At 46.3% G+C, this 20,034-nt stretch overlaps 1 protein-coding gene across 2 annotated transcripts in view; it reads right to left on the reverse strand.

The window, feature by feature from the left end:
* The window catches only part of ascc3 (activating signal cointegrator 1 complex subunit 3), a 141,511-nt gene that overhangs the window by 60,421 nt on the left and 61,056 nt on the right, over positions 1 to 20,034 (reverse strand). For both annotated transcript variants that reach the window (XM_029743720.1, XM_029743716.1), the window contains exons 12-15: positions 13,543 to 13,707; positions 5,555 to 5,731; positions 5,080 to 5,151; positions 841 to 975 (exon numbers count right to left, since the gene is read on the reverse strand). In XM_029743720.1, the coding sequence (XP_029599580.1) occupies positions 841 to 975; positions 5,080 to 5,151; positions 5,555 to 5,731; positions 13,543 to 13,707 (549 nt within the window). The remainder of the gene's footprint in view (positions 1 to 840; positions 976 to 5,079; positions 5,152 to 5,554; positions 5,732 to 13,542; positions 13,708 to 20,034) is intronic.

Here is a 20,034-nt window from a genome sequence, read left to right on the forward strand (position 1 = left end):
TACTCCTAACCCAGGTCTAGTCCTAACCCAGGTCTACTCCTAATCCAGGTCTAGTCCTAACCCGTAGCTACTTCTAACCCGTAGCTACTCCTAACCCGTAGCTACTCCTAACCCGTAGCTACTCCTAACCCAGGTCTACTCCTAACCCGTAGCTACTCCTAACCCGTAGTTACTCCTAACCCAGGTCTACTCCTAACCCAGGTCTAGTCCTAACCCAGGTCTACTCCTAACCCAGGTCGGTCTAGTTCTAACCCAGGTCGGTCTAGTCCTAACCCAGGTCTCGTCCTAACCCAGGTCGGTCTAGTCCTAACCCAGGTCTAGTCCTAACCCAGGTCTCGTCCTAACCCAGGTCTCGTCCTAACCCAGGTCTCGTCCTAACCCAGGTCTACTCCTAACCAGTAGTTACTCCTAATCCAGGTCTAGTCCTAACCCAGGTCTAGTCCTAACCCAGGTCTAGTCCTAACCCAGGTCTACTCCTAACCCAGGTCTAGTCCTAACCCAGGTCTAGTCCTAACCCAGGTCTACTGCTAACCCAGGTCTAGTCCTAACCCAGGTCTCTAGTCCTAACCCAGGTCTAGTCCTAACCCAGGTCTCGTCCTAACCCAGGTCTCGTCCTAACCCAGGTCTACTCCTAACCCAGGTCTACTCCTAACCCAGGTCTAGTCCTAACCCAGGTCTAGTCCTAACCCAGGTCTAGTCCTAACCCAGGTCTAGTCCTAACCCAGGTCTAGTCCTAACCCAGGTCTAGTCCTAACCCAGGTCTACTCCTAACCCAGGTCTAGTCCTAACCAGTAGTTACTCCTCACCTGAAACAGAAATAAACCAACGTATGTTCCTTACTGATTTCTCACACTGGCCGTAGTCCGGTCCATGGTCTGGCTGGAAGAAGGAAGACTCTCCACGGTTCTTGGCCATCTCGATCAGCCCCATGGCTGTCCTCACCGTGGCATTACGAGCATGGACAAACACCATCACCTGGGTAACACAGAGAACAGAGACACGGGTCAGTCTGGTTTAAAAGGGAAAAACACAGAGGACGGAGAGAAGACAATCTTGAGCATAGACAAACACCATCACCTGGAAGACGCAGAGAACACAGACACAGGTCTGGGGTCAAAGGTCAAAACACACAGAGATAGAGGTAGAGGTCAGCCCATACTGTTCGCTACAACATTCCTCCATCTAAAAGCACTACTGTATGTACAGTGCTGTTCCTTGCCACACTAAAGCTCCATTGTGACTGCAGATACTTCTCTCCTGCTGTACTGTATGAGAACAGAAGAAGGTCACGGTGCCATTTTAATCTTTTGTTAAAAGGACAGAGAAGGGCTGTCATTTTCCTATTACACTCAGCCTGCCCTTGTAAAACAGTCAATACCACAGACAAAACAATCAATAACAGAAATACAAGACAGTTATGAGATGGAGGCAAAGGACTCTCCCTCCCTCCTTCCTTCCTTCCCTCCCACCCTCCTTCCCCCTTGTCTTTTAAGGACACTATAAAGGGACAAGAGAGAGGAGTGAGGGAGGGAGAGAGAATATGAGAGACAGTGGGAGGGGAGATGAGAGATAGCATGTTAATATCCATGTGTGTGTGTGTGTCTATGTGAACGTGTGTGAGTACAGGCCTGAAGGGTGTGTTTCCTTCCTCTGTCTTTGTACCAGTCACAGTGGGAGCCTCATAACAGATAATGTGCCACCATTGATTCCTGTTCTGCTGCAGAGCTCAGAAGTGTCATCCCTCCTCTGTCACTGTTCTCTGTCTAACCCCTCACTGCTGGGCTGGCACAGTTACACCGCACACACGCACGTACACAGGGCTGTTCCTATTATGGAATTTTGGATAACAATGAATTGTCATGCAAATGGTCACATTGTCATTTTTGTTGAAAAATGTTTTTGCATGTAATGTATTGTAATGTATCATAATGTAATGCATCATAATGTAATGTATCATAATGTAATGTATCATAATGTAATGCATCATAATGTAATGCATCATAATGTAATGTATCATAATGTAATGTATCATAATGTAATGTATCATAATGTAATGTAATGTATCATAATGTAATGTAATGCATCATAATGTAATGTAATGTATCATAATGTAATGCATCATAATGTAATGTATCATAATGTATCATAATGTAATATAATGTAATGTAATGTATCGTAATGTATCATAATGTAATGTATCATAATGTAATGCATCATAATGTAATGTATCATAATGTAATGTATCATAATGTAATGTATCATAATGTAATGTATCATAATGTAATGTAATGTATCATAATGTAATGTAATGCATCATAATGTAATGTAATGTATCATAATGTAATGCATCATAATGTAATGTATCATAATGTATCATAATGTAATATAATGTAATGTAATGTATCGTAATGTATCATAATGTAATGTATCATAATGTAATGCATCATAATGTAATGTATCATAATGTAATGTATCATAATGTAATGCATCATAATGTAATGCATCATAATGTAATGTATCATAATGTAATGCATCATAATGTATCATAATGTAATGCATCATAATGTAATGTATCATAATGTAATGTATCATAATATAATGCATCATAATGTATCATAATGTAATGTATCATAATGTAATGTATCATAATGTAATGCATCATAATGTAATGTATCATAATGTAATGTATCATAATGTAATGTATCATAATGCATCTCAGAAAATGTCACTGCACCCACCGATCAGTTTACCCACCATTTTTTACCACTACGTCACTACCAAACATTCACTGGACACACACACACACACACACACACACACACACACAGAGAGAGAAAGAGAAATAGATCTTCAGAAGGGGGATTCAAATGTATATTCCTGTAAGTATAGTTTGTCCAATAGCAGCAGTCAAATGAGTTTGTGAGACAGAAGAGTCACCAAAGCCGTGCTGTATATGTTGTAGCACATTTTACATGATGCATTATGATACATTACAAGCTCAAAACATTTTGAAATGTCAGCTTGAAACTTCTCTTCAAGTCTAATGTGTCACCATTCAGCCATGTTGAAGGCGGCGGCAGCAGCAGCAGCAGCAGGGCCTAGCTGGATAGTTTCATCTCCTCAGCACAGTGACTTAAGAAATTACAGAATGTCTGGGGTTTGGAAATGACTTGCGGCAGCAACGCCAGATGAAGTGAAACATTCCCTTAATGTGATGCTGTACATCACACACACACACACACACACACACACACACACACACACACACACACACACACACACACACACACACACACACGATATGTCAATCTGATATCACTAAACAGTCTATTCTATTAATTAGCCTAAAGTTAAACCTATTTTTCTGCAGGGTTACCTATACTAAGCAGGGGTTAGCACAGATTGAGCAGCATAGCCTAGCCTGGCGTCTCTTCCATCCCCTCGCTGTGGGCCCATTTAGACCACTGCAGCAAACTGTTATTTATTGAAGCTGTTTTATCAGTGCAGAGCTGTGAGGAGGGAAGCTTCCACGGTAACCGCTGGTTTGAGAGCTTATTAAAGTTCCGTCTGCCGGGCTGAAACCCCAGCACAGGAGGGCCAGCGGGCTTCATCCAGACAATTCCATCCATCACCCTCCCAGATGAAATTAATATATGTCACAGCCATTTCTGACAATTTAATATGGAGCCTAGACAGATGCTCCCTATTGGAGAGTTTTGGCTTCAGGGCTGTGACCCACAGACAGAAAGATGACAACACATCTAGACTCACCTACTGAGACACTGAAAACAAAAACCACACATAATACATTGTGCACAAACCACATTTTCCAATTCAGATACCAGAACCTGGTACAGTATTTCAGATCCTTTTAAAAACATTTATTGACTGCAGGCAAACTGTGTGTAGATTAATTTACTTGTGCACTGTGTGTGTGTTTGCGCACGTGTGTGTGCCTAAGTGTGTGTACGTGTTGTGCGCATAGGTGTGTGGGTGTATGTTAAGGGACTCCAGACAGAACCAGCAGGCTGGACTGGGAACTCAACACACAGTGCAGATGGGGCTGAGTGGAAACAGACGAATCCACAACTCTGGAAGCTGGGGGAGTGAGTCTGGTGGCGTAAAGCTGGGGGAGTGAGTCTGGTGGAGTAAAGCTGGGGGAGTGAGTCTGGTGGAGTAAAGCTGGGGGAGTGAGTCTGGTGGAGTAAAGCTGAGGGAGTGAGTCTGGTGGAGTAAAGCTGGGGGAGTGAGTCTGGTGGAGTAAAACTGGGGAGGAGAGTCTGGTGGAGTAAAGCTGAGGGAGTGAGTTTGGTGGAGTAAAGCTGGGGGAGTGAGTCTGGTGGAGTAAAACTGGGGAGGAGAGTCTGGTGGAGTAAAGCTGAGGGAGTGAGTTTGGTGGAGTAAAGCTGGGGGAGTGAGTCTGGTGGAGTAAAACTGGGGAGGAGAGTCTGGTGGAGTAAAGCTGAGGGAGTGAGTTTGGTGGAGTAAAGCTGGGGGAGTGAGTCTGGTGGAGTAAAGCTGGGGAGGAGAGTCTGGTGGAGTAAATCTGGGGGAGTGAATCTGGTGGAGTAAAGCTGGGGGAGTGAATCTGGTGGAGTAAAGCTGGGGGAGTGAGTCTGGTGGAGTAAAACTGGGGAGGAGAGTCTGGTGGAGTAAAACTGGGGAGGTGAGTCTGGTGGAGTAAAGCTGGGGGAGTGAGTCTGGTGGAGTAAAGCTGAGGGAGTGAGTCTGGTGGAGTAAAGCTGGGGGAGTGAGTCTGGTGGAGTAAAGCTGGGGGAGTGAGTCTGGTGGAGTAAAGCTGGGGGAGTGAGTCTGGTGGAGTAAAGCTGGGGGAGTGAGTCTGGTGGAGTAAAGCTGGGGGAGTGAGTCTGGTGGAGTAAAGCTGAGGGAGTGAGTCTGGTGGAGTAAAGCTGAGGGAGTGAGTCTGGTGGAGTAAAGCTGAGGGAGTGAGTCTGGTGGAGTAAAGCTGGGGGAGTGAGTCTGGTGGAGTAAAGCTGGGGGAGTGAGTCTGGTGGAGTAAAGCTGGGGGCTGGAGAGGGAGACAGACTAACACACACACTACAGTACAGAGAGTCTTACCTGATGTCCATTTCTGATCTGCTCCAGAACCTTCTCATAGCAAACCTCCTCCATATCATGAAGCTGCTGGATCTGAGAGAAACACATATTAGCTGTGTTAGAACTTTTTAAGAGCATTGGCCCAGTAAACGAAAGGTCGCTGGTTCGAATCGAACCTGCCATTCTGCCCTTGAGCAAGGCAGTTACCTGCCAACAACAACTGCTCCCCGGGCACCGATGACATGGATATCGATTAAGGCAGCCCCCCCACCTCTCTGATTCAGAGGGGTTGGGTTAAATGCAGAAAACACATTTCAGTTGAATGCATTCAGTTGTGCAACTCACTAGGTATCCCCTTTCCCCTACGTTTGACCAGGTCAAATGATTCAGAAGAACGTGGTAAAACAAAACTCCTGGCCCTGCTAAAGACACATGAGTTCTGGCAGTATGGTCAGCTTGATGCGTGTTAGCAGTGTGTGTGTGTGTGTGTGGTCACCTTGTTGGTGGTCTTGATGCCTACGAAGCTCTGTCCGAGGGGCACGGGTCTGAAGCGGCTGTCGAAGTAAAAGAGACCAATGTAGGGATTGACGTGGAGGAAGGAGGCCACGTCCAGGTAGTTGGGCAGCGTGGCCGACAGACCCAGGATACGGATCATACTCTGGGTCGACTCCACCTGGAATAAACCCACACCAAGGTCAAAGGTCACACCATGATCACGTACTCTGAATGGACATCTTACAGCAACGTCCCACAATGATGACATCACAATCCGACTGGACATCACCAGTCATGACACAAAGTGATTTCAGTAGGTGATTTGGATCAAACCTGAATGCTTCCCTACACCAGTCTCCTCGACAGAGAGGAAGTGAGAGAAGTGCTGTCTTACACGGGAGGTGGACTACGTGCATACACTTTAGAGAGAGAAAGACAGTGTAGGTTTGTCTGTGTGTGTGGGAGAGAGAACGCGAATGGGAGAGAAAGAAAGCGAGCGCGAGGGAGCGAGAACAGATAGATGCAGACAGAGAGCAGCGAGGGAGAGAGAGAACAGATAGATGCAGACAGAGAGCAGCGAGGGAGAGAGAGAACAGATAGATGCAGACAGAGAGCAGCGAGGGAGAGAGAGAACAGATAGATGCAGACAGAGAGCAGCGAGGGAGCGAGAGAACAGATAGATGCAGACAGAGAGCAGCGAGGGCGAGAGAGAACAGATAGATGCAGACAGAGAGCAGCGAGGGAGAGAGAACAGATAGATGCAGACAGAGAGCAGCGAGGGAGAGAGAGAACAGATAGATGCAGACAGAGAGCAGCGAGGGAGAGAGAGAACAGATAGATGCAGACAGAGAGCAGCGAGGGAGAGAGAGAACAGATAGATGCAGACAGAGAGCAGCGAGGGAGAGAGAGAACAGATAGATGCAGACAGAGAGCAGCGAGTGAGAGAACAGATAGATGCAGACAGAGAGCAGCGAGGGAGAGAGAACAGATAGATGCAGACAGAGAGCAGCGAGGGAGAGAGAGAACAGATAGATGCAGACAGAGAGCAGCGAGGGAGAGAGAGAACAGATAGATGCAGACAGAGAGCAGCGAGGGAGAGAGAGAACAGATAGATGCAGACAGAGAGCAGCGAGGGAGCGAGAGAACAGATAGATGCAGACAGAAGGCAGCGAGGGAGAGAGAGAACAGATAGATGCAGACAGAAGGCAGCGAGGGAGAGAGAACAGATAGATGCAGACAGAGAGCAGCGAGGGAGAGAGAGAACAGATAGATGCAGACAGAGAGCAGCGAGGGAGAGAGAGAACAGATAGATGCAGACAGAGAGCAGCGAGGGAGCGAGAGAACAGATAGATGCAGACAGAGAGCAGCGAGGGAGAGAGAGAACAGATAGATGCAGACAGAGAGCAGCGAGGGAGAGAGAGAACAGATAGATGCAGACAGAGGGCAGCGAGGGAGAGAGAGAACAGATAGATGCAGACAGAGAGCAGCGAGGGAGAGAGAGAACAGATAGATGCAGACAGAGGGCTGCGAGGGAGAGTGAGAACAGATAGATGCAGACAGAGAGCAGCGAGGGAGAGAGAACAGATAGATGCAGACAGAAGGCAGCGAGGGAGAGAGAGAACAGATAGATGCAGACAGAGAGCAGCGAGGGAGAGAGAGAACAGATAGATGCAGACAGAGAGCAGCGAGGGAGAGAGAACAGATAGATGCACACAGAGAGCAGCGAGTGAGAGAGAACAGATAGATGCAGACAGAGAGCAGCGAGGGAGAGAGAACAGATAAATGCAGACAGAGAGCAGCGAGGGAGAAAGAACAGATAGATGCAGACAGAGAGCAGCGAGTGAGAGAACAGATAGATGCAGACAGAGAGCAGCGAGGGAGAGAGAGAACAGATAGATGCAGACAGAGAGCAGCGAGGGAGAGAGAACAGATAGATGCAGACAGAGAGCAGCGAGGGAGAGAGAGAACAGATAGATGCAGACAGAGAGCAGCGAGGGAGAGAGAACAGATAGATGCACACAGAGAGCAGCGAGGGAGAGAGAGAACAGATAGATGCAGACAGAGAGCAGCGAGGGAGAGAGAACAGATAGATGCACACAGAGAGCAAGGAGGGAGAGAGAGAACAGATAGATGCAGACAGAACGCAGCGAGGGAGCGAGAGAACAGATAGATGCAGACAGAGAGCAGCGAGGGAGAGAGAGAACAGATAGATGCAGACAGAGAGCAGCGAGGGAGAGAGAGAACAGATAGATGCAGACAGAGAGCAAGGAGGGAGAGAGAGAACAGATAGATGCAGACAGATCGCAGCGAGGGGGAGAGAACAGATAGATGCAGACAGAGAGCAGCGAGGGAGAGAGAACAGATAGATGCAGACAGAACGCAGCGAGGGAGCGAGAGAACAGATAGATGCAGACAGAGAGCAGCGAGGGAGAGAGAGAACAGATAGATGCAGACAGAGAGCAGCGAGAGGGAGAGAACAGATAGATGCAGACAGAGAGCAGCGAGGGAGAGAGAGAACAGATAGATGCAGACAGAGAGCAGCGAGAGGGAGAGAACAGATAGATGCAGACAGAGAGCAGCGAGGGAGAGAGAGAACAGATAGATGCAGACAGAGAGCAGCGAGGGAGAGAGAACAGATAGATGCAGACAGAAGGCAGCGAGGGAGAGAGAGAACAGATAGATGCAGACAGAGAGCAGCGAGGGAGAGAGAGAACAGATAGATGCAGACAGAGAGCAGTGAGGGAGAGAGAACAGATAGATGCACACAGAGAGCAGCGAGTGAGAGAGAACAGATAGATGCAGACAGAGAGCAGCGAGGGAGAGAGAACAGATAAATGCAGACAGAGAGCAGCGAGGGAGAGAGAACAGATAGATGCAGACAGAGAGCAGCGAGTGAGAGAACAGATAGATGCAGACAGAGAGCAGCGAGGGAGAGAGAGAACAGATAGATGCAGACAGAGAGCAGCGAGGGAGAGAGAACAGATAGATGCAGACAGAGAGCAAGGAGGGAGAGAGAGAACAGATAGATGCAGACAGAGAGCAGCGAGGGGGAGAGAACAGATAGATGCAGACAGAGAGCAGCGAGGGAGAGAGAACAGATAGATGCAGACAGAGAGCAGCGAGGGAGAGAGAGAACAGATAGATGCAGACAGAGAGCAGCGAGGGAGAGAGAACAGATAGATGCAGACAGAGAGCAAGGAGGGAGAGAGAGAACAGATAGATGCAGACAGAGAGCAGCGAGGGGGAGAGAACAGATAGATGCAGACAGAGAGCAGCGAGGGAGAGAGAACAGATAGATGCAGACAGAACGCAGCGAGGGAGCGAGAGAACAGATAGATGCAGACAGAGAGCAGCGAGGGAGAGAGAGAACAGATAGATGCAGACAGAGAGCAGCGAGGGAGAGAGAACAGATAGATGCAGACAGAACGCAGCGAGGGAGCGAGAGAACAGATAGATGCAGACAGAGAGCAGCGAGGGAGAGAGAGAACAGATAGATGCAGACAGAGAGCAACGGGGGAGAGAGAGAACAGATAGATGCAGACAGAGAGCAGCGAGAGGGAGAGAACAGATAGATGCAGACAGAGAGCAGCGAGGGAGAGAGAACAGATAGATGCAGACAGAGGGCAGCGAGGGAGAGAGAACAGATTGATGCAGACAGAGAGCAACGAGGGAGAGAGAGAACAGATAGATGCAGACAGAGAGCAGCGAGGGACAGAGAACAGATAGATGCAGACAGAGAGCAGCGAGGGAGAGAGCGTGAGTGCATGTGTGAGAGGCCTATCTCCTTGCCTCCTGTGGTGAGTGTGACAGGGAAGATTGGTAAGGCTTTTAATGTGATGCAGTACCCGTCTATACTCACTATCAAGATAGGGCCCAGCCAATCCCTGGCAGCCGATAGGCTGATCCGGGCCAGGGCTAACACACACACAGCACTGTGTCAGCCCAGTGGAACAAAGCAGTCCATACTGTAGATACACATTACGTTCATTAACAGTGCCCCAGTCAGCCTGGTTGAGTGGATAGTGGGCTTCTTATGCACACCATTTCTCCATTACTCTCACTGTTAATGGGCTCTAGAGGGCGGCTGCTTTCCCTGAGCTTTGTCCCAGATAGTCTATTCAATGTTTCAGCAATACCAACACATTACATGATTAGCGATAGTTCATTATACAGTATTCAACACTTCTGCATCTATGATACTTTACCAAAGAGCCATCCACACTAATGCCTCCAGTGATGAACAGTGATGCAGGTAATAACCAAATGTTTATCTCCGGAGCAATATAAAGCCTGGAATGAGTCTACCCGACGATGGGAGAAAATTAAATAAACCAAAACTTTGACAAGCAAAACATCACATGTGATAACTGCTTCAGTGATCATCCTATATTTACATAAAGAGAAAGGAGGAAAATAAAACATCCTTTAGAGCCTCGACTTAATTTAGAGGCAGGGATTTACATATTCATGAGGTTAAAAAGATGTGAACTTAAGCACCCTGTTCCTCCTGTGTCAGGAGCACCAGCCGTGGCTCCTCCAGCAGAAAGCACTAACAATTAGGCTAGCCTGTCAGGTGTAGCGGTAATTGGACAAGAGGGATGTGTGTGTGTGTGAGAGTTTTGTGTGTGTGTGTAGTTATATGTGTGTGTGTGTGTGTGTGTGTGTGTGTGTGTGTGTGTGTGTGTGTGTGTGTGTGTAGTTATAGTTGGGGGTATCTGCGCAATGGGTTTGGGGTCCTTCAACTCCTGGTGTATTGTGGGTAGGAATGGATGCTAAGTATGTCAACTTCCAAAAAAACGCAATGACTGAACATCTTCGGGAGGGAGAAAGAGTGAACCATAAAGACTCCGGTTTCTTATGTGTCTATATTTGTGGGTTCGGTTGAGGAGGAATAAGATATGGTGGATTTCTCTACTGTGGCCTGAGCGCGTTTCTCCAATGGTTTATAGGTCTATCTAAGCTTGTCATTTCTCAATAAAGATACACACCATCACCCTTCCTCACTGTCTCACTGAAGCACATATCATTCTGAAGTCTGGTTGTTCCATGTACTCCTGTGTGCTCTGGATCAAAGTTACCACAACTTTGATGGTTAACCAAAATATTGATATGATCATATATGAGATATGATTTGTGGGTTATGACTGTGGCTGAGACCTGAAGACTTGTAGAGCAACTACAGACCACAGCTTTAGGCTTTCTGGACCCCCACAGACTTCCCTGGAAGGCTCTACAACAGAGCCCAGTGTCTGCAGTGCTGTCTGTTCTCTGACTGATTTGTCTCTTCTTGGAAACCAGAGAACTAAAGACCCTGTCCTTCTCCTTCGGAGAACTCTTGTGTTGTTTCCTCTCTACCTCTTCATGTTTTATTGATGAGGTGGACTCCTTTATGTACTTCCAGAGGCGACAATCTTGCTTACTGTGCGCCAATCAATAATTCACAGTGTCTTAAAGACACCTTCCAATGTGCTGTTGACTGTTGGCTCCAGTACGGCACAACACCTTAATTACAAACGCTGGCTGGAGAAACACAGGAAAGACATTTCTGCTGTTCTACTCAGGACGGTTGGATCCATCTTGGATTTTATGTGCAAAAAAACCCCTAAAAACACTGCCTCTGAAGTACCTGCCTGTGTATAGGCCAAATGAACAGTCATAATGCATTATAAGACGTGTTATATGCCTTCATAACAGCCCACGGCTCCGTGACAAACGCTAGTTATAGTGTTTGTAACACCCTAGACAAATGCGAAGGGACAGACGAAGAGGCTGCAGTGTGCGGTCTAGGAGAGTCTCTAGGTAGGGGTGTGGTCTCACAGGACGCTCCCTCAGCCCTTCTCCAGTGATAGCAGCTAGAGCTGCACATGAATAGGCTGTGAACGGAGTCAACAGCGGTCAGACGTACAGACTGCTTTTCAATTACCTGGCGGTTAACCTTACCCACCCAGAGGTCCCCGACGTCACGGCACACTAAAATAAATAAATAAATAGCAGCACTATATCCTTTCAGCATCCTTCTCTCTCAGTCTCTCCCCCGTCTGATCGATCTCTTTCTCCATTTTGTTCAACACTCCTCTCTTTCATCTCCAACTTTTATATCTATCATCAGTATTTTAACATTCATATTGGTATATTGATGTGTGCGTGTCTGCCCATGGAGAAAAAATAAATAATTCCAATCCCTCGTCACCTAGGAGACCGTGAAAATTCCTACCATGTATCTCTCTATCCCCCCTCATTTATTCATTTCCTCCCTGGCTGGGATTGACACCTGACGCTAGCTCGTCACAATGGAACACGGTAGCGGGACACTCCGGAACGATGGCTCCCATTTCCCAGACTGATTATGCAAATGTAGACACTCTAATATCCCAAACGGCAGGGCTGATTCCTGCGCAGGACGCTGTCAATCATCATAAGAGGGAATCAGGCATCCTACTCAGACGCAGAAACACAAAGCACAGGCAGCACAGCCCACAGACAGACAGGCTAACTAAAGCTAAATCACTGACTCTGACTGAGGTAAACACACAGCTCCACAAACAAAAACTAGACAAAACCCTTACAATATTTAACAATGACAGAAACCTGATATGGTTGAATGAGAATGACTGTGTGTTGTACTAATAATAATATGAATGTCCTTGTGCATAATGTTCACCATGGTGAGGAGAGCCTGGTGTAATGATAGAGGGAGGGACTGACCTGTCGCAGAGGGGACAAGGGGGGACAGGGTAGGATAAGGGCTGGGACCAGGGCTCTAAAGTGCGACCATTTTGGTCGCATATGCTCCAAAATATTTTGCTGTACGACCTGGAATTTTATTTTGGGGGCATCAGTGCGACTGCAAAAACGTGATCACCCAGAATAATTGTTATGATTAGGCTTCGCTGTACCGCTGCCTCCGAGTGCCATACTCACCAGCCCAGAGAGCAAATCAAGTGCACCTATAGGCCTACAGCTGGCCAATCGGATGGCTCAGATCACCGTGTCTGCAGTTTCCCTGATGCACAGCAAAATTGATACTGTGAGACTTTAAAACCATGACTAGAGAGCAAAGAGCTGCTGCTTTTATGAGTGAGTTCACGTTTACAGTTTTATTCAGCACTGTAACCACTTTTTATTGAACACTTTTATACCCCATTAAATGAGCTTCTCCCTTCTTCCACTGGCATTTCAACCAGCACGGCAGCTGCAATGAATGAGTAGCAAAGCGTATCGTAATGCTTGCATTGTTATTATTGTCAACTTGTGTCTATTTTTATATGGAGGAATATTTCACTTTCACTGGTCATAGGAATAACATGAATTTGAGCATGAGACTCGAGTTCCACCATGAGCTGGATGACGTCCCTTTTTGGTCACAGTCAGTCTCAGCGGAGGAAGGGAGGGAGAGTAGAGGGATGGTGAGAGGCAGACCCTCTGATGTGCCCCCCCCCCGCTGAAACTGACCATCAGTCCAGTGAAAGAAAAAAAAGCACATTATTAAAATGAATGCTCACTCAGCTGGGCCTCACAAGTAATACAACAACTGATCTATTACCGGTGTGATCATAAACCATACGTTTTGAAATACTTCAATCATCTGAGAAGAACATTGGCAGGTCAATTCATGCATAGCCAATATGCAGTGATAATGTATTGGGCCTATAGCCTACTGCACAAACCTCATTGCTACAGAACTGCTTTTAATAGGTCATCGTTGGATAGGTTACCGTTTAAGTAAGGTTAAAAATATATATATAATAATTGACAATAAACAATGTCTTTAAAGGGTTATAGTTTCTAGCCACAGCATGTGCTTAAAAAGTAGATATAATTAATATATGCCCAATATAGGCTTCATCTCAAACCAATTTAAAAATCTGCTTTTCTGGTGTTCCTACATTTTATTTTGTGCTACTAACTTTTTAAAGTTGGGAGCACCAGTGCTACCAATATATATTTATATTTTTTAAGAGACTTATGCTGAGACAGAGCGGTTCTAACCTGTCGTAGTGTCCTGGCCACCAGGCTCTCCAGAACTGGTCCTCTGTCCTCGTGTAGCAGATGCACCTCGTCCAGGATGAGGAGCTTTACAATCTGGGACAGGGCCACATCCCCAACGCTCTTCCTGGTCACCACGTCCCACTTCTCAGGGGTGGTCACCAGCATCTGGAAAACAGATGGACACACACCGTCAGTGACAGACAGATGAACACAAACAGACTGATTTGTAGGTCGATCCAAAAGTACCTGTTCAGCCCCATATACTCCAAATCCATGACATATTTAGGTCAAGGAGTTCTTCCTTACCATCAGACCAGGGTCCTGTGTTTAACTAGGGGACAGAGTTCTTCATTACCATCAGACCAGGGTCCTGTGTTTAACTAGGGGACAGAGTTCTTCCTGTCCAGGTCACGTGATCAAGAAAAACTCTGGGCCCTACTCGTGTCATATACACCACCTGCAACCAGAGCACTCTATCCATCATCTGTGTTATCAGTTCATCCCTCTATCCATCATCTGTGTTATCAGTTCATCCCTCTATCCATCATCTGTGTTATCAGTTCATCCCTCTATCCATCATCTGTGTTATCAGTTCATCCCTCTATCCATCATCTGTGTTATCAGTTCATCCCTCTATCCATCATCTGTGTTGTCAGTTCATCCCTCTATCCATCATCTGTGTTGTCAGTTCATCCCTCTATCCATCATCTGTGTTATCAGTTCATCCCTCTATCCATCATCTGTGTTATCAGTTCATCCCTCTCTCCTCCCTTGCCATCTTCTTAATCATCATCTCACCTGTTCCCGTTTAAAACCCGGACCCTTTGGGCCCTTCGGAACCATCGTTCTAGTGCAATTAAGCGTCTGACGATAGAAAAATAGAACAATGCATAATGAATGGTGTGCGAGCTGTTTGCCAACCCATCGGTGTGTGTGTGTGTGCGCGCGCTGTCTGGGTGTGTGTGTGCGCTGTCTGGGTGTGTGGAAATTCCTATTAGACACTTTTTGTAAAATCAGTTCATTAGACTCTAGTTTGCATTTAAATCCATCTGGCTAGCCATTACAGACTGGCGCTCCTTCCTAGCAGAGACGAAACGACCACGCACACACACACATTGTCATTAGAGACTGGCACGGTGCTAGCAGAGAGAGAAGTGGCTGTCTTAATTAGGCTGCAGGTTCATCTAAATGGAAGCTCTGGCTTCCAAACCAACGACTAGCAGGCCACAGTGCTTTATTTAATTACACAACAAAAACAATGACAAGACGCCATTTGACTTAACAGGAAACCCTCATTTTCCTTGCATTGTTTTTAATAACACTGATATTGATCTCGTTATTTATTTCTATGACTGGCTGCTAAGTGTTTTACATTTATGGTTGGAGACACTCCCACGGATTGATTTAAGTGCTAGCAAAAATACAATATCTGTGAATATGCAGCTGGTGAAATAGAAGAGAGTGCAGTCCTGGAACACAATAGGGCGGATAAAGACCTGTGTCAAAGTGGGTTTCCATTTTTGAACATTTAGAATGGACATCCACATTCAAATCAACGTTCCATGATGATCACGTAGAAATAGTGTCCTAGAACTGTTCTGATGTGCAAGTTGCAGCTCGTCTGTGGTGGTCAGACTCAGCCACATGATGAGTGGGGCTCTACCCAACGTGCACCCAGTGGATCAGAACAATTCTGGAACACACGGAGCTGTTTTCTTGAACACGGATTAATTAAGACTAGCCCTGAACAAAAATCATACTGAATGGAGAATCTCCATTGAAAGAGCATTTTAGTCTAGGACTAAGCCTAATGTGTGTCTGAGAAACCGACCCTATATTGCTATGTGATGTGAATGAGGGGGGCGCTACCCAGGCAGCTCTACCCAGCGTGGTAACAGTGATGTATGCACCCATGTGGAACCCGGGTCCATGGCGAGGTCTTCCCATACTACCACTTATCTACTAATTACCTGTCTGACGGTCTGTCTGTCTACCTGTCTCTGACGGTCTGTCTGTCTACCTGTCTCTGACGGTCTGTCTGTCTACCTGTCTCTGACGGTCTGTCTGTCTACCTGTCTCTGACGGTCTGTCTGTCTACCTGTCTCGGACGGTCTGTCTGTCTACCTGTCTCTGACGGTCTGTCTGTCTACCTGTCTCTGACGGTCTGTCTGTCTACCTGTCTCTGACGGTCTGTCTGTCTACCTGTCTCTGACGGTCTGTCTGTCTACCTGTCTCTGACGGTCTGTCTGTCTACCTGTCTCTGACGGTCTGTCTGTCTACCTGTCTCTGACGGTCTGTCTGTCTACCTGTCTCTGACAGTCTGTCTGTCTACCTGTCTCTGACAGTCTGTCTGTCTACCTGTCTCTGACGGTCTGTCTGTCTACCTGTCTCTGACGGTATGTCTGTCTCTGACGGTCTGTCTGTCTACCTGTCTCTGACGGTCTGTCTGTCTACCTGTCTGTCTGTCTACCTGTCTCGGACGGTCTGTCTGTCTACCTGTCTCGGACGGTCTGTCTGTCTACCTGTCTCTGACGGTCTGTCTGTCTACCTGTCTCTGACGGTCTGTCTGTCTACCTGTCTCGGACGGTCTGTCTGTCTACCTGTCTCGGACGGTCTGTCTGTCTACCTGTCTCGGACGGTCTGTCTGTCTACCTGTCTCTGACGGTCTGTCTCTGACGGTCTGTCTGTCTACCTGTCTCTGACGGTCTGTCTGTCTACCGGTCTGTCTGTCTACCGGTCTGTCTGTCTGTCTGTCTGTCTACCTGTCTGTCTGTCTCTGTCTACCTGTCTCTGTCTACCTGTCTCTGTCTACCTGTCTCTGTCTACCTGTCTCTGTCTACCTGTCTCTGTCTACCTGTCTCTGTCTACCTGTCTCTGTCTGTCTGTCTACCTGTCTGTCTGTCTACCTGTCTGTCTGTCTACCTGTCTGTCAGGCTACCTGTCTGTCAGGCTACCTGTCTGTCAGGCTACCTGTCTGTCTGTCTGTCTGTCTGTCTACTTGTCCCTGACAGTCTGTCTGACGGTCGGTCTGTCTACCTGTCTCGGACGGTCTGTCTGTCTACCTGTCTCTGACGGTCTGTCTCTGACGGTCTGTCTGTCTACCTGTCTCTGACGGTCTGTCTGTCTACCTGTCTCTGACGGTCTGTCTGTCTACCGGTCTGTCTGTCTACCGGTCTGTCTGTCTGTCTGTCTGTCTGTCTGTCTACCTGTCTGTCTGTCTACCTGTCTGTCTGTCTACCTGTCTGTCAGGCTACCTGTCTGTCAGGCTACCTGTCTGTCTGTCTGTCTGTCTGTCTGTCTGTCTGTCTGTCTGTCTGTCTGTCTGTCTGTCTGTCTGTCTACTTGTCCCTGACAGTCTGTCTGACGGTCGGTCTGTCTACCTGTCTCTGACGGTCGGTCTGTCTACCTGTCTCTGACGGTCGGTCTGTCTACCTGTCTCTGACGGTCGGTCTGTCTACCTGTCTCGGACGGTCTGTCTGTCTGTCTACCTGTCTCGGACGGTCTGTCTGTCTACCTGTCTCGGACGGTCTGTCTGTCTGTCTACCTGTCTCGGACGGTCTGTCTGTCTACCTGTCTGGAGGTCTGTGCGTGCGTGTCTTTCTGTATGTCTGTCTGTGGAGCAGAGCGCCAGGGGGCCACTCTGTCATTAAGTTAATATCTACTCTCTGGACTGAGGGAGAGGGACCAGGAGGACCAGCACGCCCACTGCTCATTCACCCACCCACCCGCAGACTGGCATTTCTGCCAGCCAGCAGCCACTCCAAGCAAATCTACCGTTACCACGGTAACTATCAGTGCCACAGAGAGGGGGGGTTTGCGAGGAGGGAAAGGTAAGAGGGTAGAATTGTTTCACTGCTTTCATACTGTAAGTGAACGACTAATAGCTTGTCAAGGCTACAAATGTATCCAACTGTGTTTATGTGTGCGCACATCCACTGCATGTTTTTGATGGGAGTTGTGACAATAGCAGTGACATAGCAGACACAGAAATCAAATCATTGTTTATTTGTTGCGAACAGAGCAGCAGATGTAAAAGCAGGGAAATAGTTGTGTTTCTAGCTCCAGAAGTGCAGTAAGTTTCTAACTGTACAATACTACTACAAGGAATGCATGTACGGAAGTAGTTATGTAGGATGAGCTATGTGGAGAATACAGTATGTACATATAAAGTAAGTCATTAATTAGCTTAATTTCTCACAGATCAAATTCAATTTCAACAGAATAATATTGCAGGAATGCTTATCTTCTCTGTATCGAACTACAGCAACGACATCACACATATATGCAAACAGTGAGAAACAAACACTGGTGTGAGTATGTCTGTAAGAGGGAGGGAGGGAGGGAGGGAGGGAGGGAGGGAACAAATAGAAAGGTCTGTTAGAAAGTTGTTTCAGATAACAAAAATGTATGAGGATCATTTAAAAAAAATCCTCCTTATTTACCCTGAGGTCTCTTGAGCTAACTTTATAGTACCTAGTGAACTTTAATGGAGTTGTTATTGGAGTTTTAATACACTTACTCCACACTAGCAGAAACAGGTCATTTCATGAAATTGTATTTCATCCAAAGCTCTACAGTCTGGGTAGATAGAGAAGCAAGGCTGGTTGGTGGGAGTATGCAGGGGGTAAGGATAATATTGTTGAGCCTCTGCCAGTCCATCCTCATTAAAAGTGTGTGTGCCCTCTCTCTCTCACAAGGAAACAAACGCACGTACACACGCACGCAGACACACACCTCCAGATTAACTGGTATTGACCTCATTCTCAAGATTCACATCTCTCCCCCCCTCCCTCTATTTCTCTCTCTCTCTCTCTCACTGTCTCTCTCTGCTTTCATCTCTCTATCCTTAAGTACCAGGAGGTTTATGAACCTCTAAAGTCTAAGCTCTACTATCCTCTTTTGGATTTGCTAGATATGCTTGTTCTTGGCAACCTTTTCAGCCTACTCCTTCCTCTCTGTCTCCCTCTGTCTCCCTCTCACCCCCTCCTCTCACCCCCTCCATCAGTGAGGCGCTCACTAGATGGGAAGGAGTTTAGCCTACATCCTTCACTCCACCCTCCTTTTTGTTTCACAAATCCCATTCATCCTCTTTTTCTACTTCCTGTTCCACACACGCAGCGTTGACTCACACATACAGTCAAACGCTCTGCGGAAAATAATGACTAATAATTCAAATATATACTTAATGAAATGAATATAAAACAAGGGAGAAGTAGTGGGAAATATGAATGATTTTACCATTGAGAGAATACACACCTGGTTGACAGAGCTATTGCCAAACGCATTCGAGACAAGAACAAACTCATTTACAGGCCACTCACTGAGGCAAACAACCTAATTGGTTGATTTTCTGGGGAGCTGTTACAATTGGATTGGACAATTGACTAATCATTTTAATTGAAAGAAAACATCTGATTGGTCACTACGAGCATAACAAGTGGCAATCTAACATTATATTCATCATCTTCATTATGTGAGCGGCAAGTTTTTCCTGACCACAGACATTTCAAATATGAGTTCGTCTCAACTCATGTCAATCACATTTCCAATATATCCAGCCATCTTGTTAATTGGAGAGAACGGAGTAGCCTTTGTATCCATAACTAGCATAGGGCTCTTATTTGAACACTTTGAAATGGGAGAGCACTTTAAAAGAGGTTGACTAAAGTACTGCTGGGAAATGTTGAAAGCATCTCCCCCCCCCCCCCGCACTAAAATACAAGCACCACCTTCAAAGGCACAAATACAGTGGACAATAAACAGGATATGAATTTGGCATTTTACAGTACAACTAACTGTAGTCACCATGGCAACTACAAATAAGGCTGCTGAGAACAAGGAATCAGGAAAATGAAGAGGGGGGTAGTATAGACGAGGGAGAGAGAGATAAGATATGGAGACCCAGAGAACACACACGCGCCTCCTGAGAGAATGTCAACCAACTAGCCACACACTGACCTCTCAGAGATTTTTCTGCCCTTGTAATCCTTGGGCGGGCTGCCTAAGTGTTTTTTGGGACACTTAAGTCCTAACAGTTAATAAAAAAAACATTTTTTAAATATATGTAATTTGTTATTAATTTTCAGAATGGAAAAACACTAAGTGTAAACTTAATAGACTACAAACAGATAAAGTATGTAGAAAACATAATGGACCTATATATTTTTGATAATATAAACTTTGAGAACTAACACCAAAATAAAAGCTAGACAATCGGGAGAATTGAAAATTTAGCAGTATTCATTTTGTTATTAGGTCTGAGCAAAGGAACATAGCATTAACCATGAGAAAATGTCAAAGAATTGCAGGAAACCAGCAAAATGTTCTCTCAGCTCAATTGCAGAATATGTAGAATCGCAGGAAATTTCCTTTAAAACTGCAAAATAAATTCTCAGCTGAATGGAAAAATGTGTAGAATTCCATGAAATTAGCTTTTAAATGGCAAACATTTCTCTCAGCTCCATGGAGAAATTTGTAGAATTGCAGGAAATT

Source organism: Salmo trutta, chromosome 3 (assembly GCF_901001165.1).
Source record: "Salmo trutta chromosome 3, fSalTru1.1, whole genome shotgun sequence".
In the NCBI taxonomy this organism is placed as follows: Eukaryota; Metazoa; Chordata; class Actinopteri; order Salmoniformes; family Salmonidae; genus Salmo; species Salmo trutta.